This window comes from Zosterops lateralis, assembly GCF_965231275.1.
Source record: "Zosterops lateralis genome assembly, chromosome: 4".
Lineage (NCBI taxonomy): Eukaryota > Metazoa > Chordata > Aves > Passeriformes > Zosteropidae > Zosterops > Zosterops lateralis.
Window position 1 is genome coordinate 71422924 of NC_139765.1, and position 27028 is coordinate 71449951.

Genomic DNA, 27028 nt, shown 5'->3' on the forward strand with positions numbered 1-27028 from the left:
GTGTGCAGCAGGCAGCACGGGGAGACGGTGGCAGCTTTGTTAAGTGCAGGGAGCCAGGGCCCGTTGCTAAGGTTACCTCTTCCAAGGACAAGTTGAAATAACTCTTTACCTTTGTTCTGTGCTGGGTTGTCAATGTTGAAATTCCCGTTCCACACGACTGTCAGCTCCACTGGCAGGCTGTTAATCTCCATCCCTTCGTACGAGTACTGGAATTGGGAGAGGAGAAACAAACCAAAAAAATTAAAAGTAAAAAAAAAAATTCCAGACTTTAGAGAGTGCCTGGAGGTGGGGAGGGGATGGGATGAGGCAAGAGGTGGTGCTGAACATGGAGAACAAGAGAAATGGAGCTGTCACTCACCGCCCTAATCAGCAGCACCTTGCCAGAAAGCCATAGGATGCTCCCAAAAATGTGGATCTCCAACCATGCCCCTCACAAAAGCCTCTTTACCCATTGGACGAACATTCACAGAATCCCAGAATGGGGATGGAAGGGACCTTAAAGATCATCCAGTTCCACTCCTGCCATGGGCAGGGACACTTTCCACCATCCCAGGTTGCTCCAAGCCCCATCCAACCTGGCCTTGGACATTCCAGGGATCCAGGAGCAGCCACAGCTTCTCTGGGCAACCAGAGCCTCACAGCCAAGAATTCCTTCCTTACATCTGATCTCAACCTTTCTTCAACTTAAAGCCACTCCCTCTTGTCTTATCAATCAGAAAAAACATTCCATGATGTGAGTTTGCATGTGATGGGCCTGAACTCTGAAATCCATTTTTTGAGCACAGCTTTGAAAAGAATTTTTCCAAGTTGAGTGCAACTTAAAGGTGTAAATAACACATTCTGGGTCTTCCATCCAGCTGAGCCTCTGCTGTGTATTCCATAGGTGCTGAGTGAATGTGTAGGTTATTTACACTGGGGATGTCTTGAAGAACTCTTGGAAGCTGAGTGAGGTCCCAAAATCAGGGAAACCCCTTGAAAAAGGGGGAAAATGGAGCCAGTGTGTAATTATAGACCTGTCAGACTAACTTGGCTTCCCAGAAAGAAAGTACATCAAATTATTAAACAATCAATTTATAAGCACCTGCGAGATGATAAGGTGATAAAAATCAGCCAGCACAGATTTGTCAAGAACAAATTGTGTCAACCCAATCTAATTTCCTTTTTGACAGGCTTAATGACTTTGTGGATAAAGGGGAGGCAGCAGATGTGATTTATCCTGATTTTAGGAGAGTGTTTGCTACTATCCTACAGCAGATCTCCATAAACAAACCAGGGAAATATGACCTAAGGAAGGCCACCATAAGGTTTATGCAAAAACCATTAAACAAAAAGAATCAGATAATTCCATGTCAAGCAGGGAGGGCGTTTCAAAAGAAATATTGTCCTGAGTCTGGTAATACTCAATATTTTCACTACTGACCTGGATGATTTCATGACACTGTTCTGGAGGGGGTGTAAGAACCTCCAACAGCAGGGTTAAGAATTCAAAACAAACTTGACAAACTGTAGAACTGGGCCAAAATCAACCAAATGAAATTCAATGCTGGCAAACGGGGGACTATTTTTCAGCAGGAGGAATTGATGCAAACAGCTCTGAAATTGGAGTGGCTGGGCAGTGCTGCAGGAGAGAGTCTGGGGACTGCTGGAGATCATGAACAGACTGTAAATCAACAATGCCATATTGCTGCCAAAACCCAAACAATTCTCATTTGGGGACGGAGCAGATAGAGTTTGTTACATGTGTAAACCCCAGGAGGAAATCACTTTCCCCCACTCAGAACCAGAAAAGCTTCAGCTGGAGCAAGGAGTATCCAGTTTCCAGAAAATACATCTTAAAAAACTTCAAAAATAAAAACGTCTGAGAGAGTTGGGCAGATTTAAACAAACTCTTGTCAGGGACAGTCAGGGACTCAGAGGTGACCCCAATGAAGGAAATGGAAGCTGCTCTCTGGAGGACCCCTCCACGTGGTGCTGAGTACTTTTTTTCACCTGGATTTTGATTTATCTCAAGCCAGTTCACCCAGGGTTCACCCCACTGCCCACCTCCATCAGCAGCTTCCACCCAACACTTCACCAAAAGGCAAAAAATCCTCACAGTGGGAGAGGAGGTGGTTGATTAAAGGACAGAAAGGAACAAGAAAGAAGGGGAGAAACATTTTGTGCCTGCTGCTATTGCTGACCACAGTGCACATAAAGATTTACCCTCCTGGGATCTACAGCGGGACAAAGTCCCACTTCGAAAGGAAAATATTTTCCCCACCACAAGGTTAAATATAACTGGTCTTTGGCTGGGCCAAAAAAAAGTCACTAAAGGGTCTCCCATCCCTTAAAATCCCCTTGTGGTTATCCACAGAGATGCCAAAGCTCTGAGCTTTACAGGTGGGTTTTCCTGTATCCATTAATTGCTGTCTAATTGCAGAGTAAATGGTAACTGGTGATTTCTGTCCATTACAGCAGAGTGGGAGCTGCTTGCACAGTAATTCCCCTTTGCACAGACTAAACACAATTAGCCATTAATCTGCAAAACGCTGTGATTATGATCCAGTTGTGGGGGAATTTATGGGTATTTGTGGTTTCCATGGATGTAAAGAGCAGCCCAGGTCCTTTGCAGTAGAGCTCTCAGTCTCATTCAGGATTTGCATTTTTGTGACACTTTTGGGTGTCACTGGCAGCAAGATTGAAGATGATGCAGAGCTGTCTGGACTCTCACCACTGGCTGTCCCCAGCTCTGAGGAGCTGGGAGCAAGGATGGGGAGACAGGAGTGGGAAGGAGAATGCCTGAAAAGTGGTGAATAATTAAATTTCTGCCACTCAGGAAAACCTGCTTTGCACAGCGCTTGGAAAATGCTGATTGGGAATGGAAAAATGGGATATAGATGGAATAACTGGTCATCTTAAAGTCAGAAGATGAGTCTTAGAAAGGGCCTCAGCAGAGCCTTGTGGGTGTGTTGGGATTTAGCTGGAAGCAGAGCTTAGGCAGGGCTGCCAAGGGACAGGCAGCTGGAATCTCCTGCAGCCTTTCTTCCCATGGAAGATCCCAGAGTTCAGCTGGGATTTTAGACCTTATCTGCCCTTGCAGCACCAGGGGCAGACACATATTAGACTTTTTAACCCAGCAAGTTTCATCCAGACCTGGAAAGGGATGTGAGGGGGTAAATTGATAACAGGTTAGCACGTGGTCAGTGTAATGAACCACCTGTAAATGCATCAACATCTGAGGGTCCAGCCTTTGCTGTGCAGTGGCAAAAATTAATTTCAGCAAGACTGCTCTTCAGAGGTGTTTTGTAAAGCAAAAGGTTTAATAAAGAAAAATATCAAGATAACAAATGTTACAGAAAACAAAAGATAAGCCAAGCACAGGTGTCTGAGAAAACATGACTCCCTGCTAGAAACACTCCAAAAAGCCCCTTACTTCCAAAAAAACCTTTACTTCCTTTGGGTTCCTTCCTAAATACTGACTGGTTTTGGAGGGACAATTTGGCTTGCTACCAATAAAGAGAGATACAGGGTTTGAAGAACAGTGACAAGGTCCAATAGGTATTTCTCTCTTAGGCCAGAGCTAATTACAATGAGAAGGGCACAAAACTTTCTAGTGAAACTTCTTAAAATGTCTAAAGGTAAACTGAAACTCTTTCCCTGTTTGGAAACACCTGCTGAGTGTGGGAAATGCATTCCTACAATAAATCCCCTGGAGGAGCTCTGAGGATGGAGCCAGCTGGGATGAGGATGCTCACACTGCCCCATCCAAGAGAAACAGAGCAATTTGCAAAGGAGCAAGTGAGGAAAATGCTCCGTCCTCCTCAGACCACAGGAGATGCTCACTCATTGTGACCCCTCTTCAAAGCCCACTAACTCAACAGGAGTCTTTGAAAAGGAGTCTCTCAGCCGTGACAATAAGATGGAAATGTGTTTGAGGGGAGGGAAAAGGGCTGGAGCATTGATCTCCAGGAGAGCAGAGCTTCCCGGACACTCCTGAGAAGTGTTCATGCCATCAGGGCTTATCTCTCCACCTTTCCTTGCACAACTGCCTCCAACACAGGAAAAACATCCCAGGAGATGTAAATCTGACCCCTAAGTCTGACCAATCTGGATTCTAATCACAATAATCTCATCAAAGCAGAAAATTATGGGCAATTTGGGGGACCCGACTGAGAAGGAAAGGCTGTGCTGCCTGGAACACAGACTGGCTCTCCCCAGGAAATGCCAAAAAGCTGCTAGAAGGAGCTGTTGTAGTTCACAGGAGCAATGTTTGCAACTTTTTTTGCCTTTTAAACTCTCCTTTAGTATCAGATACTCAGATATTTGCAGTTTGTGCAAATCCATATCCCGACCACTTGCAGCATCCTGCCCTTGGGTAATTTGGCTTGAGCACACTTAGGGTGATAAATCCAGAGTGGTTTCATGGCATTCACTCTTTGTACCTCAAACATGCCCAATAGTGGGGAAAGTTCTGCAGAATTTTAGCAGAATTTTAGTGTTGATCTGTTTTCTCTGACACCACTTTTGTGATTAGAGCTCAAATCCAGGGATTGATTCCTGTACCTGGCTTTGCCATCAACCCCTTTGGATGATCCTGTGGAAATCATTTAATCTTTCTTTGCATCAATTTTCCAGCCATAAAAAGGCAGAAAACTTCTTGCTCACTCTCATTCAGTTCCCTTGGATCCTTTGCTCCCTAGAGCTGGGACTGAATTTTTATAACTGAGTATCACCCAGGCCAAAAGAGTCCATGTGCTTATTGGGGGGTTTCTCTTTCATTTAAATGTAGATAAATAATAATTAGAGAAGTGGATGCACAGGGTGACATTCCCAGTGGGAGGTTTGGAACTGGTTGATCTTTAAGATCCCTCCCAACCCAAACCATTCCCTGATTCTACAACTCCCAGCCCTGTGCTTGTCTTATGGCCACCCACAACTGTGTTTTCCCATGATTTCTCTGAACAGCTCCTCATTTTTTATTATTTTTTTTTTCCTCAGCTCTGCTTTTTATTGGATTTTTTTTTATCACTCCCTTCACAGCGAGCCACACCACGGAGTCAAATGCCACTGAGATCTCTTGCTAAAGTGCAATGATGTGACAAATGGAACAGACTTGCTCTCCTGTCCCTGAGCCACACGCCAGCACTTCCAGCTGCACCACCTCGGCTCTCACAGCACACAGAGCTGGGAAGGATTGGAAACAAAACCACCAGCAGGGATTTTGCTGGTGGAAACCAAAGCCAAGGGTGGGCAGGAATCAAGCAAGGATTTGGGACCAGCCCCTGGAGCAGGGGATGGAACAGATCATGGCACGCTCAGGTGGGTCAGCCCTCCCCCTCTCCCTCTTTCCTCATGCCAAAAGCTGATAATTTTGGGCTGATTGCAAATGCTGGGGCTCCCACTGCTTCCCACTGGGAAGATTGCACTCTGCCCTGATCCATCCAGCAATTTCAGCCCTTCCTGCTGACATTTTTACTTACTTATTTATGTGTCTCCTTAGCTCCCCTGCTTTTCATCCCCTCCCATGGCTCCATGTCCAGGCTGTTGGCAGAGCTATCAGGAGTGCAATAAGGGATGGCAGGAAAGGTCCCTCTGAGTGATAATTGCGTGCCTTGGGTGGTGTGACAGAGGACAAAGCCCAGAGCTGAGAGTCTCAAACCACTTGACAAGAACAGTAATTGTCCAGAATGGTGCTGCCTGTGGTGACTTATTGCTGTTATCAAATGGAATATCTCTGGGAAAGGCAGGGAGAGAGGCAGATCTGGCTCCTGACTGGGCTGAGCACCCAGGGACCATCAGTGCTGGATGTGACATTACTGACAGACAGACCGGTCACACCTGGGTGTCCTTAGAGGATCTTTAACTGAAGTTGGAGCCACTTAGAAAAGGTGCTTAAGCTGCCTCTGATCCCTGGTGTAAATCTTGAGGGAGCAGGAAATGCAGAACAAAAGTTAAGGCTCTTTTCTTGATTCTATCCCTGTGTGAAAGTCAGGAAAATCCTGAGTTTTGCCCAAGTTTTTCTGCAAGAGGCAAATTTGAGCTCCTGGGTGCCTGCCAGGGATATTGCCCTGATTTTTTCAGCCTTCTGATGTTTACATTTTGTACTGGAATTTTCTCACTCATTGTAACATAAACAAAAACTGATGTTATGTAAATCATCCATTCCTTCCTGTGGGAAGGACAAATTGATGGACTTCTGGTTTGACCAGTGGGGTCAGAGAGGTGTCAACCTCACGGCCCAATCGCTGATTGCACTCCAAAACCTATTTAAACCCTAAACCCAAAATAAACTCCCTTCTTTTTTTTTGCCCTGACACTGACTGTGTGAGTGTCCTTCTCATGTCCGTCTGGCGACAATGGGAGGGGACAGATCTTGAGGAGGCTCCTGCTGGAAAACGAGGACTGATTTCTTAGGCTGGCATGCAGCACCAACAGGAAGATCTGCTGGCAGGACAGCATCCCTTCAGGGACACACCACCACAGCACACCCTCCTCTGGACCTTCTCCAAGCCTGCAATGCAGGTGCTACATTCAGTGCCTCCTCCAGCAACTCTGCTGAGTTAAAAAGCTCTGTCAGAGGGGGCTGGTTCGATCTGCAAACAGGCTCAGACAGCTCTTTGCAAAGCCAGGTGACCCCCGGAGCAGAGGCTCATTGTGCTGCAGTGGCTCCTGCCTGAATGCTAATTCTGGCAGGGAAGGAAATAATCATGATGGAGACAGATCTCCAGCACTCCTTCCCTATTGTCTGTGTCCTCTGCCACCTGCTCAAGCAGCCAGGGCTTCTCTGCTGCCTTTTTGTATCTCTCTGAATGTTGCTTTCTTTTGTCTGGCTCTCCCTTCCACATCTCTTTCTCTTTCAGTGTCTGGCAAATTCCGAGCAACAATGAAATAACATTTCTCAGGCTAAAAAAAAAAAAAAAAAAAAAGAAGTAGAAAGACTTCAAATCAGAGAGTCAAAGCTCCTTCAAAAGGAAGGGGAAGGAAAGGGGTGGAAAGGAAAGACAAGACAAGGAAAGGGGTGGAAAGGAAAGACAAGGAAAGGGGTGGAAAGGAAAGACAAGGAAAGCAAAGACAAGGAAAAGGGAGGAAAGCAAGGGAGAGGGAAAGGGGAGGGCAGAGGGAGAGAGGAGGCAGAAATAGGATAGAAAAGGATTGATTTTATTCCCAAATGAGCTTCTCTCCCTGGAGAAGAAAGAGATCCACCTGAGCCACCACCAAACACAGGACAAGCATCCTGCAGACAACACTCACCAGTAAGGTCATGGAGTGCCTTGGCCCAAGCTTGAGGCTCAGCCCTGCCACCTTCTGCAGCTCTGGCAGAGCCTTGAGTGCTCTGGCTTAGGAAAACAGGCATTAAAGTCAAAATGGTGCTGTCACAGCACTCAGGCATCCTATGAGCAAATCCATCTGGGGACTCATCAAACCCCGTTTCTCCAGTCCCAGGCACTGGCAACTTGTTGGAGCATGCAGGTAGTGTGGGAATAATCACCATTACCTGTCAAAAGCAGTCTTTTTATTGGGTTCTGCAAAGTGGGATGCTGAGGCTGGCTGAAGTTACTTTCCTGCTCAGTCCAACTAGGTTTAAAATGATCCTGAGATAATTCCTTGGAATGCTGACCTGTGCCAGAGAATTTGTGACTCTAAAGGGTCATTAAAGGTCTGTCTTGCCTGCTAAGACTCTTTGGACAGATATAATCTCTGCCCACGACCATACAATTCCCCCTTAGCTCCCACCATTTTCAAATAATACTTTACAGAAAATGTGCATAGCTCCTTAACTTCCCACTCGGTCCATTTTTAACCTGAAACCTGAATGCTCACAGGTCATTAACCAGTAATGAAAATCAGGGAGGGAAGACAAAAAATACAAATAAAAGAGCATCGGTTGGGAAGTTGCTTGTTTGCAACAGATGTAAAATGTGTGAACTGCCTGTAATATTCAGCCCTGCTTAATGCAGCAGAATATGTTGTGACAAGCACTGCCCAGCGTGGAGTGGCAGAGCTGCAGTGAAGTGGCTAAAGCCTGTAATTAGCTCTTTGACTAATAAATCATCTCGCAGTAGCAGCAATGAAAATGACTCAATGCAAATCCTGGAGACATGGATCTGGTGGAGGAACCTCTGGAGAGGCAGAGACATCCACTGCTCATGGGCACAGCTCCTGGCTGATGGCTGGGTTTGTCCCCAAAAGTGACTTTGCTGTGGTGACAGCACTGTCATGACTCACACAGGTTCCTTGCAAGGAGAGTCACAGGTCCTGCACTTCAGGTGGGGAAGTGGAGGTGGGAAGAGACTCCTCAAAGGGCATGTGAGGGCTGGAGGAAGGTTTGACTCAGCCTAAGGCCAAGTTGGTTGGGATTTGGAGTAACCTGGTCCAGTGCAAGGCGTCTCTGCCCATTCAGGAGGTTGGAAGTGGATGATCTTCAAGGTTCCTTTAACCCAACCCTTTCTGGGATTCTGTGTTCTCACTCTTTTTCTGACCAGTTACATGGTGGCACGTGTCAGACTGTTTATATGGGGTTTTATCAACAAACTCCCCCAAAATAACCTTCAGTCTCACATTGACATGAACACCTGTCCCACTGGAACCCCTTTCTGTGGTGCTGTGGGGATATGAGCAGGTTAAGCTGATGTTATTTGCTATGGCTGAGGTGCTCCAGCCCAGCCTGAGGATGGGATCTAGGGGCACAAGCAGCAGCTGAGTGAGTCCAAGGAGTAAAAAAGGGCAGTTTCAAGCTACCAGCCAACCTTTTCCTGATTGTGTTTGGAACCACAGAATCATGAAAGCTGGAAAAGACCTCCAAGATCACCAAGTCCAACCTCTGACTGAACCCCCCTGTGCCCATTAAACCATATTGCAAAGTGCCATGTCTACCCCTCCTCTGAACACTTCCAGGGATGGTAACTCCACCCTTCCTTCACCCTATTTCAATGTTTAACCACTCTTCCAGTGAAGGAATTGTTCTTAATACCCAACCTGAACCTCCCCTGGCACAGCTTGAGGCCATTTCCCTTTGTCCTACCACAGTTGCCTTGGAGAAAAGCTGGACCCCAACCCCACCACAACCCCCAGGTGGTTCTGGAGAGCAATAAAGACTCCCTTGAGACTTCTTTCCCCTAGATTAAACAACCCCAGCACCCTCAGAAGGTCTGTGACAGGACCCCAGACCCCTTGGGGACAGTGCTGTGGGCACATGTGTCCCTTGCTCACCGAGGTGTTCTGACACTGCACACTGGAGCTGTTGAACCTCAAGGCTGGCACCCTCTGCTCGCTGCCCTGGATGTTCAGGATGCACTCGTAGCCCCTCTGCCCTGACTGGGGCTGGGGCAGGTTCTTGGCCTTCAGAGTGATGGGTTTGATCACCTCCACGGGCACCAGGATCTTCTCGGCTTGCAGCAGCTGGGGACAGTCCTGGGGGAGAGAGCAGACAACTCACTGAGTCAGCAATGTGGTATCCCCAGCCTCAGGGAGAGTCCTGTGGTGCTTCCCAGCCTTCTCAGTTCTTCTCATTACAAAACCTTTGCAGCTCCCCGGGCCTTGGTTTGTTACAGAGATATTCAAGAAGCATTCCTGGGAAGGCTCAGATAAACAGGTGAGGAAGGATTGCTTTCACAGCCTGTCCTTTCCTATCTCCCTGCCTTATTTCAGCCCCCAGGACCCAGGGAAGGCATCCCTGGTGCTTTTTAATACCTGCTCTGTTTGTTCAGGTAATGGAAAAGCAATCGTGTTCCCTCCACAGACTTAACCCAGCCACAATGCCATGAGAAAAGTGAATAAAGCAAAAATGTGAGCACAATTCCTCCCTTCCCAACAGCCAACACACCACTGTACAAAAGGCACAGCTCCAGCAAGGCCTGTTGGAACCTATGGAGTCAGAGTTGTTATAAAAAGAGAGTTTATTTTGGCTCAGAAGAGGGCAAAATATTCATTACAGAGATCTAGACCCGGCTGCCAAGAAAGAACTGTCACAAAATGCATGGAGACCCCTTGGAAAAGCTTTTCACTGGCTCACAAAAGGAGAAATGCCAAGTGGATGCTGCTAATGTGGTGCCTCTGCATGGGTGCCTCACACAGGTGAGATCTGGGCACCCAAAACTGCCTCACAGGTGGCTGCATTAAAAGTTTCATTAATTAGCACAGCTTAATTAACTAGAGTGGCCATGCTCTGCTTCTTCATAGCACAGTCAGACAACTGCAGGATGTCCCTTCCATGGATTCTGGGGAGATCATCAGCTCTTTAGGAAATTACTGCAGCTTTTGCCTGTTCTGCCCAAAGTTAAAGCCAGGTCTAGTTGGTGCCAGCAGAGACAGGGAACTGTAGGAAAATTACTGATTCGGTGCAGAAAAGTAAGGAAAGGGACTGAAGGGTTCAAAAGTGGAATTTATGGCTCATTGAGAGCCTGGGATCTTGTAGAGCAGATGGTGGGAGCATCTTAGTGAAGCAAATAGCTTAGGGAGATAAAGAAATGGATTAGACGTGTAACATCTGTAGTTACACCAACCAGGGACAGAATTACAGGAGCCAGCACTCACCACATGGAGGATGTGAGCTCATCTCTGGCCAGGAGCAGGGAGAAAATCCAGTAACCACCCAATGCACCCCTGCAGTGAAGTCCAGAACCTTCTCCAGTCCCAAAGAGGATCTGAAGGTTAGTGCCAGACTGAGGAGTCAGAGAGATGAATTTTCATCTGCACTTACATGGTGGAAGTAACTGAGAGCTGCTGATGGGTTTCAGCTGGCCTTGCCCAGGCTGGCACCAGAACCAGGACACCCAAGCACAACCCCTGGACCTCCTTGGACCCTGTGGCTCCTTGCCTGAGATAATTTGGCACAAGGCCTGGCTTGATTTGTGCTGCCAAGGCCTAATTAGGCCATCCCATTAACCTGGCTGGAAGGTGGAAGGGCTGGAGGTGGAAAAACCCACGGGGTACTGCAATGCAGGGATGAATTTTATCACTGTCACACTCTGCACTCTTGAGGGTGGAGGATTGAGGAGCTGCACCCTGTCCCAGCACCCCCTGGCCTCACTGCTGCTCTGTCCCCTGATGAAACCTCTCCAGGGAACTCCTGATGCTGAAACACAACGGGTAAAGTGTCACAGAATGGGTAAAGTGTCATTTTTGTTGATAAAAGAGCAAGGCTGAACCATCTAGAAAGTCTCCCCAAGTTTGGGTTCAATGGTTCTACCATACCGTGGCATACCAGCATTAATGCTCCCTGCAGCTACTCAGCACAGGAAGGTGAGGTGTAATCTATAATTCTGGCTGATTTAAGACCAATAAAAACCCCAAAGGGTAAAAGAAGGAGGTGATCTAGGCTATATTAGACAGTTTTCAGTACTGATCAAGATGCCACATGCTAACACCATTTGGGACACTTATGGTTTCAGCACCTGTAGCCCTGGTTCATGCCTGAGATGTTTTGATTTCTGAAATTCCTTTCCCAGGAAACTTTCTGTAAACGAGAGACATGTTTTGGTAACAGCAAAAATGTTAACATATTTCCCCTAGGAAGGACTTCTTCTTGATGCCCCTCTGGTCTGACCAATGTGATTGAAGAGATTTATCTTTTTGTCACCAATCAAATTGGTCTGTGTAGAACAGTATAAAAGGAGAAACATTTTCTGAGAATAAAGGAGTCACCTTTTCAACCTTCTGAAGTCAGAGTCTTTGTGTCATTGTGGTCTACAATAACAACAAACACCCCTTGACCCTTCCCCATCACCTGCCCAACATTTCTGGAGTCTCTACCTCAGCTCCCTCTCTTTCTCCTGGCACAAGAAAAGACATCAGCAGCAGCCTCTCCATGTTTTGTTTTTTTTCTCCTCCCCAGCTCCAGGAGTTGAGAGAGGGATGCCCTGGCAGAGGGAATCCATGGGGCAGGAGGGTGGGACAGCCCTATCTGCTGCCGAGCAGCCGTTTCCCAGGAGTGGGCATTTCACTTGATGTCTGTCACAGAGAAAAGCCTCTGGTGGGGGCTGAGGGATGGAGGCTGGAGATAGTCCACTCTGTGTACCTGCAGGCCAATCCCAGCTCTTCAGCCTGGCCTTTCTTGTGTGGCTTTATCCCGTCCCCCTCCACCACTGGTGCTGTAACCTCTCTGATAACACTTGTTTCAAGTTCATTAACAAGCCGTGATTGAGGCAGCCCCAAAACAGGGTTCGTTTGCATATAAAAAGCTTTGCGATGCAGTGGAGGAAGTTCATTATAGATAATTGAAGAGGCAAGCGCCATAAAGAGGAAATCCTCCCAATGTGGCTTTATCTGATTGACCTAATGTTCTTTCTAATTGAAACGGGGAGGGGAAAAGGCAATTTCATTGGGTGATGCGCTGCATAAAACCTCAGAGCTTGGACCAGGCTCTGGGTTCAGATTCACACACAGAACACATTTTGCAGCCTGTGTCAAGCTTTGGGTGCCTGGCCAGGTTTGCATTTTTGAGGGGAAAACATCAAGCTGACCAGAGCAGACCCAAGAAGAAGGCTTTGTAAAAAAGAGTTATTTTGGACATTTTTACAGTGGAGGTACTTCCTCTTCACCCTTCTCTTTGCTATGGACGTCACCTAGGTTGGAAAAATACAGTTTTCACAGGATGTAAGGGAAATAAAATTGTAGACTGCCAAAAACTGCGCCAAGGATGGGCACAATCCCATCCCTTTTTTTGCCTTTTATATGTAATAAATTAAATCTTTCGCCTGACTCTAAGGGGAGCTGGTTCCCAACCCAGAGAATCATTGTTGATTCATTTTGTCTGTGTAGCTTCATCCTAGTCCTTGAATGCTTTCAAATGAGTCAGTCCATTTAAAATAATATCCTCCACCCTTGCCAATTACTGGTATCAGCAGCGATGCACACCTCACATCACCAAAATTTTGCCAATTACCAGGTCAGGCAACTTTTGCAGCAAAAAACACTGCACAGAATGGGCTGTACTCATTGGGTCGATGGTAGTTTAATTTCCTTTATTTATAACTCCTCATAGAGCGCCTGAAAATGTGTTTTGTTTGTAGCTTGCAGGAATAATAAAGTCTCGGAAATACGAGGAGCTTTTCTCTCACATGTGTGTTATGGCCTTCATCAGAGCTGAGCCCGAGCTGGTCTCCAGTGAGAGACATGATGAGGATGCTGCTAAAGAGAACGAGGAGGCCTCTCTGAGGCTGTGTGGTCCTAGCCCTGAACTAATTCGTTTGGTTTCTTTATGGTGCTTTGCAACATCCAGAGTTATGATTTCATGGAGGTTTCACTCTGCTGTTTCCCAGTGTAAGATGGAGACTGACCAAACACGCCGAGTTCCTCTCCTAGAAAAAGGCATTTTGGGGTGTTTCACATCCTGGTAATACTGCACAGGTTTTCTTCCAACCTTATTTTGCACAGTTTCACTCTCTGTTAGTGTTTTTGGCCAGGGTTGTGACCCAAATGGTCAGCAAAGTGTTTTCCAGTTTCCAGTAGAAAAGGAGATTTTTCTATATTGGATGACAGGCACGTCCATGAAGGTTTAATACAATGAACCCCCCACCTATCAACAGCTCCCACTTTGTAGTGGTTCATCTCTTGTCAGTCAGAGCATTCAGGGGAGGAAACCTTTCCAAATTTTCCTGCACATTCCTCCCTCATGATCCCTGGTAGCACTGGCTGGATCTCCAGTTCCTACAGAAGGAAATTAAAGCTCAGCTAATGCTGAGGGCACTGGGGGCACCACTGGCCACATAAACTCAACCCTTGGCAATGGGTTTTCACCCTTCCCTTCCCAGAAAAGTGGGAAGGGTGAAAACCCATTTCTATTCAGGAACAAACCACTAATTCCTTCATTGCCCCTTCATTGCTTCATTCCAGCACTAATTCCTTCATTACTCAAAGCATCCAATTCTTCTTTTCTCCTACCATTAAAATCCATTTCTTTATCCTCAATTTTACAGGGTTTTTTTTAAGGGTTTCCTTTCAATATCCCTCATCCAGCAACCATCTTTGTGCCTTATCCTGAAAAAAAAAAAAAAATGACCATACAGTGAATCTAAGTGGTGACCGAGATTGACTCACTCAGGCCCTTTGGGACCCCAGAAGAAATGAAACTCAGAATGTTATTTACTCAGCTATTACGTAAATAAATACATCTTTTGTTCATCTGCTCTGCCGAGCTGCAATGTTCTGTTTTCTCTGTGCTCCCTCTGGCTTTGTCACCCGCCCACTCTGCTGTAATCAAGTCAAGAGGGTGAAAGTCAAGAGGCAGGGATTGGGTTTTTATAAAGATATCTAGACCACAGCATCTGGATGCGCTGTAAATTAAACTAGATTGAAAAAAAAAAAAAAAAATCCTTGAAACAAAAACAGACCAAAGAAAGAGAAAGAAAAGGAAGGCAAGGAATGAGGAAAAGGAGAGGAGAAACAGGGAAAAGAGAGGCAAAAAACCCTCTAACCTTTCATTGACTTCGGAGAAACAGATTTCACCTGGATAAAATGCAGGAAAAAAGAAAATTTACAAATGAGAGGCAGCAGGAACTGAGTGGAATTTGTTTCCTGAAGTTGTCTCTCACACCTCTGCATGGTCACAAAGGGTCACCACCCTGTAGTGCTGCAAACCCAGGGCTCCAGGGCTGCCAAGCTGGTTCCTTTTAAACCCCTGCACAGCTTCCCTGGATAACCTGGAGAAGGAAGCAGCAAAGAGCTCTCCATCCTCAGTGTAGGAGGAGAAGGGGTGAGTTACAGTCCACGCTGTGTTTACATTATTATACCACTAATTTTTAGCGTCGTAAAAATTATATTTAAAATTTACACAAACAGCGCTGGGGAACGTTATTATGTTATAAAGTGGAATCAGGTCAATGCCTTGTAGGCAGGAATCCAAGCTCCATAAATTTCTGGATATACTTCTCCCAAATTTACATCAGCACCAGCAGCAATCAAACCAGCTCTGAAAAAAAGCTCACCCGGTCAAAGAATTTTTTAATGCACCATATATTTTATCTGCACTTCCAAAGTTTACAGTGTTGTTAGTTTGATTGATGGTGTGCTTATTTATTGGCACAGCAAAAGTAATAATACATGAGGAAATTCTCCAAACTTTAAAGGCAGCTGATGAGGAGAAAGCAACAGGATTGATGGGAAGTGTAAACATCTGCAGAGACAACAAAGGAATAATTGAGTCCTTGCATCTCTGTCACTTCTGGTGGCTCCTTTCTAGTTAAGAGTGTTCCAAACACTCAGGAGCAAATTCCAGCTCTCTTTTGTCAGGCATTGCAAGGGGAAAAGGTGGTTGGCCTGGAGGCTGGTGGCCAGGCTGGGATGTAGGGATGCATTTCCACACCCAAGCAGATGTTTCCATATAGGGAAAAGTTTAATTCTCACCCCAAAACCTTTTAAGGGAAAAACACCAGAAGTTCCTTTTCTCTCCTGGCAGTAATTGGCTCAGTGTGAAGATAAAAACACTGATAGGTGTGTTTACCTGTTCCTCAGAAAGGGGAACAGTTATTCTCTATGGGGCTGTTTGCCAAAATACCCACCCAAATTGTCCAATACTTAAGGGAGCACATGAGGCTTCTCAGAGCATTTTTGGGGTGTTGTAGCAGGTGTGTGTGACCTGTACCTACACTGTGCATGGCTTTGTTCTTTGGTTTTGTATTATTTTCTTCTTTAATTAAAACATTTTTCTTTTTCAAGACACACTCAACCATGCCATCTCATAAAGTTATTTAAGCCATTTTCTGTGAGGTGCTGGACACCCTCAAAGGTATTGAATCCTCACAGAGCTTACAGATTACACCTGGCTCATTGAGAAATTCAATACTAGGGAAGAGATTTGGCCCTGCTTTAGCTCTGTGCACTCTGGCAGCTGCACATTTCAGTGGTGGCTTGCACAGATCAGGCACAGAGGCCACAGCTGGAGGGAGACCAGCAGATCATAAAATGGGCTGGGCTGGAAGGGACACTAAAGACCATCTTGTTCCACTCCCTGCCATGGGCAGGGACACCTTCCACTAGACCAGGTTGCTTCAACTTGGCCTTGAACGCTTCCAGGGATGGGACATCCAAATTTTCTCTGGGAGAAACCTCCTCCAGACTCCTCACTGATGGACAGGAGATCATCAGCTCAGCTGCCCTGGGTGTTGTGAAGGCTGGGGGGTGATGAGTGATGCTGAGCACCAGAGAGTGGCTGCTCAAAAGCAGGATCTAAATGAAGATAACCAACCTCCCCTGCCATGGCTCACTGCCCACTCCTGGTGATTGGGAGCAAAGTGATTCCCCCAAGGCCACGCTGGGAAATGACCCAGGTCTGTCGAGAGCTTGATCCTAACCCAGGACTGTTCTGCCTCTGAAGCCAGTCCACACATCGCTGCTGATGAACATTAATGATTTTACCCTCCTTTAATTCTTTATTAATAGAGTCTTTCGTAGCTGGTCCATTATTCCACGAGGATCAAGGTCAGGCTGCCATAATTATCCAAGCGCCACATTTATCCTTTTTAAATAGAGACACAACATTAGCTTTCTCTCAGCCCTTTGCTGCTTTGACACACTCTCAGAAGGAGAAGTAATGATCCAGAGAGCAGGAGCCTTCTGGTCACCGGATTAGGGGAGTGGACCAGTGACAAAAATAGTCGATGGTTTTGTCATGAGGTCCATCTGCTCACTGGAAAGTGGCTACTGGGGACATGTGAGCAGCCTCAGTGCTGATCCTTCCTGAGCTTGGAAATCATAAATAATATGAATATGAGCATTGAGGAAGGTGGTGTGTGTGTGCAAGAGACAAGGAAACCATGTATTTACTTGGGCAATCTGTCTTTTGTTAAAGGAAAACCCTGGTTAAGTAAGAGAGTTCTTCCAAACAACTCACGCAGGAAAACTGGGTTGGACAAAGCTGTGGAAGGCACGGAGTAGAGCACAGGCAGCTCATAAATCAGTAATTAATTCCTTCTCTAATTATGCCTGTATAAATCTGCACCCTTCCCAGCCAGCCTTCTGTCCTTCTATAAGGAGTTCTATCAGAAGTTCACAACAACTTCAGTGTATGTTCCTGCCCGTGGAAGAGGGGTTGGAGTTGGTGATTTTTAAGGTCCCTTCCAACCCAAATCACTCTGATTCTATGATAATGACACTGACCTGTCACTCCTCAGTGAAGTTCATTATTAACCAATGCCAAGAAATGGGTTTGGCACACAAAAGGGACATGATCCAACTAAGAATTCCTGAGAAGTGGGAGGCATTCCCATGACAACACTCCCAAACAACTGGGGATTTCTGGGGTCTAACAATGGTTGAGCCCAAGCTGTAACACTTTCTTCCTAAGAGGACTGAAAATCTATTTCTCCTCTAAAGCTTTTTACAGAGTCAGTGGGAACCTGAGAACTCCGGACTCTCTGGAACTTTGAGAGCTCCAGACTTTGGCCCAACGAGGCCAAGAGTGGTCAGTGAGTTGGGAGGTGAATGGAGGAGGAACAGATGGGCTGGAGGTTGCTCAGAGGTCATGTTGATGCAAATCCACTTCCTTTGGAAACCAGGACAGAAGCCCAGGGAGTCATCATGGCTTGGCTGCCACAGTGGGAAGGTCAGGACCACGATATCACAGCTCTTATCATCCTCTCCCTCCCTGAGATCCACGCAGCATGAGATAACACCCAAGCCGAAGCAAATGGACTCATGGTCAAAGACCAGGCAGGGAAGGAGGCTGTGGGCTCCTGGAGATGCCCCAAGCAAGGCAGGATGCACATTCCAGCCTCACCTCTTATCTGCAGCCTCAACATCCTGAGAATGTTTCTCCTTGGCCAGGCCCCAAAGCAGTGAATGCAGCTGATGCTACAATGGAGAAAAGCAAATTCTTTTGGCTTCCAAGCCAAGACATCACCCTGGACTGTCTGAATGGGGAATTGTCCTTCCTCCCTCAGACTGTGGGGTGCCACAGGGATCCCAGCAGTCCAGACAAGATATCCAGAAAACCCTGTAGCCACTTGAGGCATTACAATAGCACTGCACTGAGCTGGGCTTTCAAAACAACATAAGCTCTTCCCGGTGTTTTTTCAAGGATGTTGTGTTGGCGGGGACAGATGAACATTACCCTGCTGCATTCTGAGATCACTCTGTCCTGTGGGATAGATAATCCTGCATGACAAAGATGAGCAGCCCAACTGTTATGAAAAACAGCAGGGACACAGCACTGAGTGTCAGATGTTTCTTGTATCCCTCGTTCCAACCCAGCTCCCTGAGTTGCTCCTCGAAATCACACGAGCAGGTCCTTGATTAGTCACTCACAAGGTGAGGCTGAGCTCTAAGAAAACAAGATGTGCATTAAGGGAGGATGTGCTGCTCTCAGAAAAGCCTTTTTCCCATCCTTGCTCAGTTTTTGTGGTGGTTTGGCTGGTGGGGGGAGAAAGGATGGAGCTGTTGTGCACCAGGACAGATTTCCTGAAGATCCACCACCGTAATTATCAGAAATAGAGTAGATATTAGATAGATGAGATATATATTAAGAAGAAATTATTTGTTCTGTGGGTGGGGAGGCCCTGGCACATGTTTCCCAGAGAAGCTGTGGCTGCACCTGGATCCCTGGAAGTGTCCAAGGCCAGGCTGGATGGGACTTGGAGCACCCTGGGATGGTGGGAGGTGTCCCTGCACATGGCAGGGGGTTGGAATGAGATTATCTTTATGGTCCTTTCCAACCCAAACCAGTCAATGACTCTGTGAATTAATAAATCTCTGAAACCCTGCTGAAAGTCACTGCAGAAGTGGAACAAGTTACCAGCCTTAACCCCTGCCAAATGGATGACAGCAGGGCAGAAAGGCTCAGAGATGGCAAAAGATACCCAAAAATAACAGAAGAAGCCTCTTCACACTTTTCTTCTTCTTCTTCACCTCAGTGCAAGTCACCATGACTGGCAAACAACAAGCAAATTATCTAATTTGTTTGTACGTGCTCAAAGGCTTCTCATGAGCAGCTCCCACTGTGAGATCACAGCTCCAGGAACTAAGGATGGTACAAGCACCTATTAACTGGAAGTGCTTACCCAAATCAGAAGGTGTGAGGGAGTCAGGGGCACGGAAAGGTGAATGTGTCCAAGCCAACTCAGAGTTAGAAACACAGCTCTCATCTGCTGAAATCAAACCTGTGGCTCTGAGCAGCATTTTCGTGCTCTAACAAGACTCTCTGAACAAGGGGGAGCTTTTTGTCCATCCTCCAATTGCTGTGTTTAATTTCCTCTCATCATCATCATCTGAAGCACCCCCTCTGAAGAGGATGTACCCATTTACAGGACACATCTCCTTTTCTGGGAAAGTGCTGTGACAGTGGCTGGGGGCTGAAATGCCACAGCCTGAAATGCCAAACCACCAGGAGTCCCAAGGCACAGCTGGATCCAAACCATCAGCTGCAGCCTCCTCCTGGATCACCCCTGCCTTCCCTGGACATGATGCAGAGCAGACTGAACTCCACCACACGTGCTTGGAAACCCTTCCAAGAGTGAAACAGATGCTAAACACCAACCCCCTGTGCTGCAGGAACCACAAAATGTGTGCAGATCCTCCCTGCATGGGGTGACTTCCAGCGCCCCTGCCTTGCCCAGCAAGCTGCCTGCAGTTGCCATAGAAACTCCCCCTCAACACCTTCCCCTTAATGACAGACAGGAGCCAGGATAAATGAAGGGATGATTGACAAGCCAGGAAAGGGTTTGGAGCTCTGGGATTGGCCTCGCTGGAGCTGTCACTGCAGCCCCTGAGAAGGGAGAGGTGCATTCATTTGAGCAAGGGGTGGGTTTTCTCCTCCTCTGCCCGTGCTGAGGCTGCCAGCAGTCGCCTCTCTAGATGGGTTAAGTGAAGCTGGAAAGAGGAGAGGGATGAAAACCGAGCAGTTGCCACAGCAACAGCTGAAGATGCATCACCTCAAAGGGTTTATGATGCAAGGGAGAAAAGGGTTGGCCACGCTCAGGTCCTCTGTCCCCTCCCCAGTGCAGCCACCCAGTTCACTGGGGTGCATTTTGGGAGCAGGTGGGTGCTGTGACTTCCTTCTGCACCTTGAAAAGAGGACAAAAACAGGGCATTTGGAGGGCCTGGAAACCTGTCTGGGTTTTGGAGACCTTGGGGCAAAGTCCTCTCCGAGTCTGAGAGGGAGCAGCAGGATGGGGAAGGCTGAGTTTGCTACAAAGTCCATGATGAGGAGACATGGACATTAAACAAATAAATTAGAATGGGATGGGAATGGAGTGGAATGGGAATGGGAATGGGATGGGATGGGATGGGATGGGATGGAAAAGGATGGGATGGGATGGGATGGGATGGGATGGGATGGGATGGGATGGAATGGAATGGAATGGAATGGAATGGAATGGAATGGAATGGAATAGAATAGAATAGAATAGAATAGAATAGAATAGAATAGAATAGAATAGAATAGAATAGAATAGAATAGAATAGAATAGAATAGGTGTTCAGTTCAAACTGACCTAGTAGAGTAGAATAGAATAAAATATTGTATTTTCAGTTCAAAGGGACCTACAACCACCATCCTGCCCAACTTCCTGACCACTTCAGGACTAACAAAAAATTAAAAGCCTGTTATAAAGGATATTATCCAAATGCCTCTTAGACACCTGTCAGTTCAGGCATCATCACCCTCCACCTTCTTTCTCCCCCCTTCCTTCCACCCCATTTCCCAACAAACCCCTTCCCAAGAAGGACCAGTATCCAGGCAGAGCTGAACCAGTGCACTGCTGTGGGGGCCACCAGGACAGCTCTTGGTTTGTCACAAGGCAGGAGCAAAGCCCTGCTCTGCCCCTCAGCAGCTGCACGCAGCTCACGGGGCTCCCCATCGCTCCTGACAAATGAATATTTGAAGCAGTTGTTCCTTTTATGTGGGCTTTGCTGTCATTAGCACGTACAACTCGACATAAAACACCTCGGTGCTGGATCTTTTCTTCTCTTCCCTTTTTAGGCAGCAGATGAAAACCCTTTTAATGAAAGGCTTGTTTGGGGGAGGAAGGAAAACACACGCACGCACATGTCGGCTGAGCAGGGAAAGATGAAAACCTCCTTCAAGGTAATTAAATGATTATGTATCTGTTAAACCTGGTGAATAACAGATTTGTTATCTAGGCTTGCTTTTGGCTTGTGTCATTTTCCCCCCTCCTTTTTTTCCCCTGCACAAAGCTAAAAATCCTTGCAAGGCCTGGAACAAGATAATGTTCTTCTTAGAGTGAAAGGCACAAATAAAAGATTTACTCCTTTATCCCATCAAGTCAAGCAGGCTATCCCAGCATCCCATCCTTGTACAGAAACACTGACATGAAAACTACTCCCTGGATCAGAGCAGATCTGAATGGAGACAAGACACATGAGGCAATCAGCATTGGGTAATTGATATCAGGAGACAGGTGGTGTTTCTACAGCCCCTGTCACACTGGAGACCCTCAAACCCATTGTTTTACACCTCTTGCCTCAGTTTCCCCCAAGTTCTTGCAGACTGTCTTGCCCATTTATATGGGCAAGATTTCAGAGTGGGAATCTGCAATGCAATGGTTTGTGCTCAGACTCTGAGCCTGCACTCTAACTTTAATTCTGTTCAGCAGCTAATGTCAAAAGCAGAGACAGGATGACAAAGAGTAAACCCAAAAAGTCCACTCCCTTCTATCTCTGAGACTAATTCTCTCCACTTTTGCCATCAGCTCTGCCATCAGCAGCAACAAAAATCCACTCCAGTATTAAAATGTCTTTTTTCCCCTCATGCTTCCCCTTCCTGCTTCAGTAACAAAAATATCAGCTCCTCTTTCTAAAGCAAGAAGTCACTCAGTGTATTTCAAGCGAGTGGGTCTGGCTTTCAAAAACCTGCTGTAAAGGGAAATTACACGCCAAGGTGAAGTATTTCTTCCACAAATCATCTGGAGACATCATGAACCCTCTGTGATTAAGATCAGTGCCATAATCATAAATAGTCTTGCTTTATGACTAAGCTGGAAGCTCTTCACTGGAGCAAACATGGGCTTTCCCAAGGCTCCCAGAGTGTCAGATCCACATCTGTTACAGACAGAACTGATTCACCTGACAGGTGGCAGGTAAGAAAGTCTTATCTCAGTGTTGGTGGTGAGGAAACAGGCATTTTTCTGTCCTTTCTCCATCTCTGGTTGTTTTGCCTTTCCCAGCCTGGGCTGGCTGATCCCAGCCATCCACCAGGCAATTCAAAGGCTGCCCTTGGGTGGCAGGTAACTGTGACCCTGTTTTCATGCCTGAGATGTTTTGGTTTTCTGGAATTCTTTTCCCAAAGAATTTCCTATAAACAGCAGAGCTGTTTTTGTAAACTGTACTATGTCATTCATTCCTTTTCCTAAGAAGGACTTCTTCTTGATGTCCCTCTGGTCTGACCAATGTGAATGAAGAGATTTGCCTTTGTTTCACCAACCAAATTGGTCTGTGTAAAATAGTATATAAGGAAGACACATCCCAAAAATAAGAGTAATTTTCAGTCTTCTGAAGCTCAGAGTCTGTGTCATTATGGTGTAAAACAGTCAGGAAACAGCCTTTTCTGGACAATGTGGGTCACAGCCAAAGCCTTTCTGTCCCTCTGGGTCAGTCTCACATCCATCCAGCATCCTGAGAGTGGGGGAAGCAAGAGAAAGTGAACACCACAGTGATGAGCAGGGTGAAGGCTTGGTGTGCCAGCACTGATGATTCCAGAGGGAAGGAGTTTCTGGCATGGGTCCATGAGACAGACTAACACCACTATTTGTTTTGGGAAGATGCCTGACTTAATCTGCTCAACAAACTCATGGAGAGACAGCAAATGGGATGGTCCAACCACCCCATGCTTCCCTCCAGCACCTCCTCAAGGTTTACCAGCTTTGCAGGCACTCAAAGCCTTCCCTCTCCTCATCCTCCAAGGCCCCAAATGCTGCCAGAGGAAAGGATTCAAAGGGGAATGGATTTGAGAGGCCGGTGAAAACAGAGCCACTCAAGGTGAGGGTGCACTTTGAGCTCTGCTGAGGATATGAACAGACCTGGCTCTTGTCAACCATGTGAGTCACGTTGAATCACCAGGAACCAGGTGAAGGTCTCTGTTGGCAAAGAGGAACCAGGCTTGGCTTCTTCAAGGTACTGAATGTTTTCTGTTATTCAGAGAACCCACTCCACAGATAGGCAAGTGCACAGGACAGAAAATGATAGAATTGCAGGTGGCAGCAAAAAGCAGGCAGTGGAAGTTTCGGTGAGAAGATGGATTTTCAAGAGAAGCGTGGGAGATAGACGTTTGTTCAAAGTGCCATTTGACCAAAAAAAAATCCTTTCTGGCCACAGAGTGATTGTAAATCTGTTTGTCAGAGTGCACTTGTGATGCCATCCTTCCCCAGCCCTTGAGAGCCACAAACACACAGAGGAAATGACAAAGACCCTGATGCTGCAGGGCATTTCTCATACTGCCAGGCACAAAGCAAGCTCTGAAGGTTTTGGGAGCTGCAAGGCCTTTATCCTTGCAGGTTTTGTCATTCCAGTCCTTCCTCTGAGGAGCAGACAGCAAAACCAGCTCCTGAGCACAGCAGATTATTCCAAATGTTGTATCCCAGGGGAATGAGGTCCCATTTGTGTCCAGAGAAGGCAAAAAAATGCTGCTGCACCCCCCCACCCTTAGCAATGACCAGTGCAACATCCATGTGTTGCATGATGCTGTCATTGCCTTGGAGATCAGTTGTGGTTTTCCAAGGTCAGGTTTGTGCCTCTTCCTGCTGCCATGAAAATCTCACTTTTACAAGATCAGACAGGGAATGCACAAAGCTTGGCAGGGAATTCTCTGTTAAAGGGGGTAGAAGAGAGGAAAAGCAAACTGTACTGACAAAAAACCAGGTCTGGCCAAAGTGTGACAAGGCTTTGGAATAAACTTTTCCTCATCCCTTCACCACCAAGCTCAGGGCATCAAACCCAACAACTCCTCAGCACATTTTCCAGTAGTTTTACAGGAAATCCTGAATCCTGGTAGATGGAGAACTCATGAGTATTTATGGTGCCAGAGCAGGTCAGGACATCTGATGTGGGACATCTCAACCAGCACAAATGTGACAGCTCAACCAGCATTTACAGAAGGGGTGGGAGGGAATGGCAATGTCACAGGAGTATGAAGACACTACAAGTGGGACCAGGAAGGAATTAAGTGGTTTCCTATTTGCATTCTCCTTGTCTGCAAGGGCTCCTTGATTACAACACCAGCCAGGCAGCATTTGCAGCCCTGTATTACAACCCAAGCTCCAGTTCAGCTCAGTCAGTTGCAACCTGGGGGCAGTTGGATGCATTTGCCATTAGACACCAAACACACAAAGCCCCAAAGGTGTTCCAAACACAGCTGGGATCTACTGACCCCATGGCCACAGCCTTAAATCCTCCCCAGGTCTGAACAGCCCAGGGTAGATAACCTCCTTCTCTCCTGGAGGAGATCATGACAAGTGTGTCCCATCCCTCCCAGACCTTTGGTTTTAAATAAATAGGGAAGTTTTAAGTCCCTTAAACAAATAAGAGCCTGTGTCAGTAAGTAAGAAAGGACCTAATACCTAGTTTATAGTTCAGTAACATTGCCTTTTGCAAAGTTAGTTAAATTCTAGTCATAATGAAAATAATGTAACCTTGCTGAAAATTCCTAGCTAGAACAGACAGAATTATATGCATAGAATTTTGTAAGAATTTACAAAGATTAATGTACATCAATTTTACCTTGGGATAGGATCAACACTATTGTAAGAAAAGTCGTGTTTAAGCCTGATTGGCTAAAAATGGAATAAAATGCACTGTTTTGAGGATGCTAACACACACACAGACTCACAAAAACCACAAATTCTGCTGTTGTTGCTACTGCTGCCACTGCTACTGATAAAGACACTCACAGGACACAGACCACAGGTGCTGTCAGTGCTGCTGTGGCTGCTGCTTCTGCTTGGGATTTAGAGACTCTGTGTTTGAGGCTTTCTGCACACTGGTTGGACTGTAACAACTCTCCCTTCATGAGGCTGATTCAGCCATACAATAAAGGACTTTACTTTTACAACTACCTGTGGAAACCCTAAAAATCCCCTCAGGAAAACTTCCAGGCTTTGCCCTGGGAAGATTTACCATAGAGTTTCCTGCCTAGGCTGAAAGAGATGATTTCCTTCATGGTGCCTTGCAAAACTGCTGCTAATCTGTCTTGGATTGCTTCCCTCATTGGTCACTTAAACCCTGCTCTCCCCAACTGTTCAGCCCTCATAGTCTTCCATAGGTTGTCTTGCCCTTTGTACTGCCCTGTGGGGCCATTGACCCCATAGTTAACCCCTGAGCAACACATGATCTTGGTCTTCTGCCCATGATCCCTTTGGCATGATGAAATAAACCTTGCTGGAAGATATCATACAGGAGGCCCTTCCTGTCTTTGCTCCACTGAGACATGTGTGTGTGCATGTGGGTCTGATATTTCTGGGTCTGAGAGATTTCAGCCTGCTGGCAGCTGCTAAATTTTTCCCCCAAGGAAAAATTTCTCAAGAAAGCTTCCTCCCAAAACAATCTTGGCAAACAACTCTCCTTTCCCAAAACAATCTTTCTCCAGGTGGTGTTTTGCTGTTTCTCCAGTTTAACCAACGGCATTAGAGAGGTGTCGTTCCTATTCACCAACCATGTTAAGTCTGTATGGGAACACCTTATAAAAGGTAGTAAGAATTAGACAATAAAGGCTTTTTTTCTATGTTCTTTGCCTTCTGAAATATTTGGAGTCTCTCATCTTTCTTTCGTGTCCTACAACGACACATGCATGGACTGGAAATGGCTGTTCCTGCTCTGAGCGGCTCCTGAGGGAGACACTTGGAGAGGGCAGCAGCCACAGTCTTCAATTAAGACACTCCAAAAACTTGACCCGCTGTGTTCCCCTGCCTACCTCGGGCATCTTGACTCGTCCCTCCTGGAAGGAGCAGGAGCTGGGGTCGTGGGTGCAGACGTGGCGGTATTTGCACCAGTGGCAGCGATAAGGGCTCTCCACGCATGACAGGCACCTGCAACAGAGGCACACAGCAATCACTTGGCCAGTGTTGGGAAAGATGAGACAGGAAAAGCTTACAAATATGATTGCCTGGCAAGAAATACTAAAGATATAAAACCTGTGAGTGAAATAGAAATGAAAGCCAGCTTTGAGATGTGATTATGGCAGGCGGGAAGATGGTGATGAGCTGGAGATGGGTTGAAGGACAGAAAACAAAAGGACCCAAGGACGTAGCCCCTCTCCACCCTGCCAAGGCATCAGGGAAAAGGTAGATAAGAAAGGAGGTCTTTAGAGTTTAGAATACAGGATGATATGGTGATAGAGCAGTTCTCATAGGCTGCATGCAAAGTCTGTAGGTTTTGTATCTCACGCCAGTTGGTCACTGTAAATTAGAATATTCAACACAAAAGGAGATAGAATGTATTGTAATAAAGTCCTCAGTCTCTGACCCCTGCCCTCTTACCTGCCCTAGCTCTCTTACTGCTCTTACCCCTCTTACTGCTCTTAGCCCTCTTACCTCCCTTACCTCCCTTACCCCTGCTATCTCCCTTACCTCATACTCCCCTCCCTCTCTCTCCCTCTCCCTTTGGGGCTTCCCTCCAGCCCAGGCTGGAGGCTGAAGACAAAGCCCTTTTTACCTATGACCCTTGCAATAAAACCACATGTTCTAGAATGTCTGAGGTCAGCAGAGTTCCTTCTCCCTGCTGTCCATGGATGATCCTACAGGCCAGCTGGTCCCATAAGTTTTTATCTTTTATATTTTTCAGATCCTGCACTGCATTAGTGTGTAACACTGAACTCCATGTAGAGGGTTTGTGAGCTCTCTGCACAGTTTGGTCAGACAAAACAATCCTCCTAGGCCTGAGAGCCAAGGACACCTCACAGTCCCAGGCCTGAAAAGTGCAAACAAAAGTGAATTAGGGAGGAGCAAACTGGGGGAATGTGACTGCATTACCTGAAGGTGTAATTGGGCAATTAACCCCTGATATGCAAATAGACCAAACTTATAATTGTCTGAAAAACTCGTGACCATTGTCCCTCTTGGGTGCAGCCTCTGCCAGGCTCTTACACTGCCCAGGGTGTATCTATTGAAGG

The 27028-nt window shown here is 46.5% G+C and overlaps 1 protein-coding gene across 1 annotated transcript in view; it reads right to left on the reverse strand.

The window, feature by feature from the left end:
- Positions 1-27028, reverse strand: part of PLXNA4 (plexin A4) — a 421348-nt gene that overhangs the window by 80533 nt on the left and 313787 nt on the right. The window contains exons 8-10 of the mRNA XM_083858928.1: positions 25832-25946; positions 9190-9390; positions 110-206 (exon numbers count right to left, since the gene is read on the reverse strand). Coding sequence (XP_083715054.1) covers positions 110-206; positions 9190-9390; positions 25832-25946 — 413 coding nt within the window. The remainder of the gene's footprint in view (positions 1-109; positions 207-9189; positions 9391-25831; positions 25947-27028) is intronic.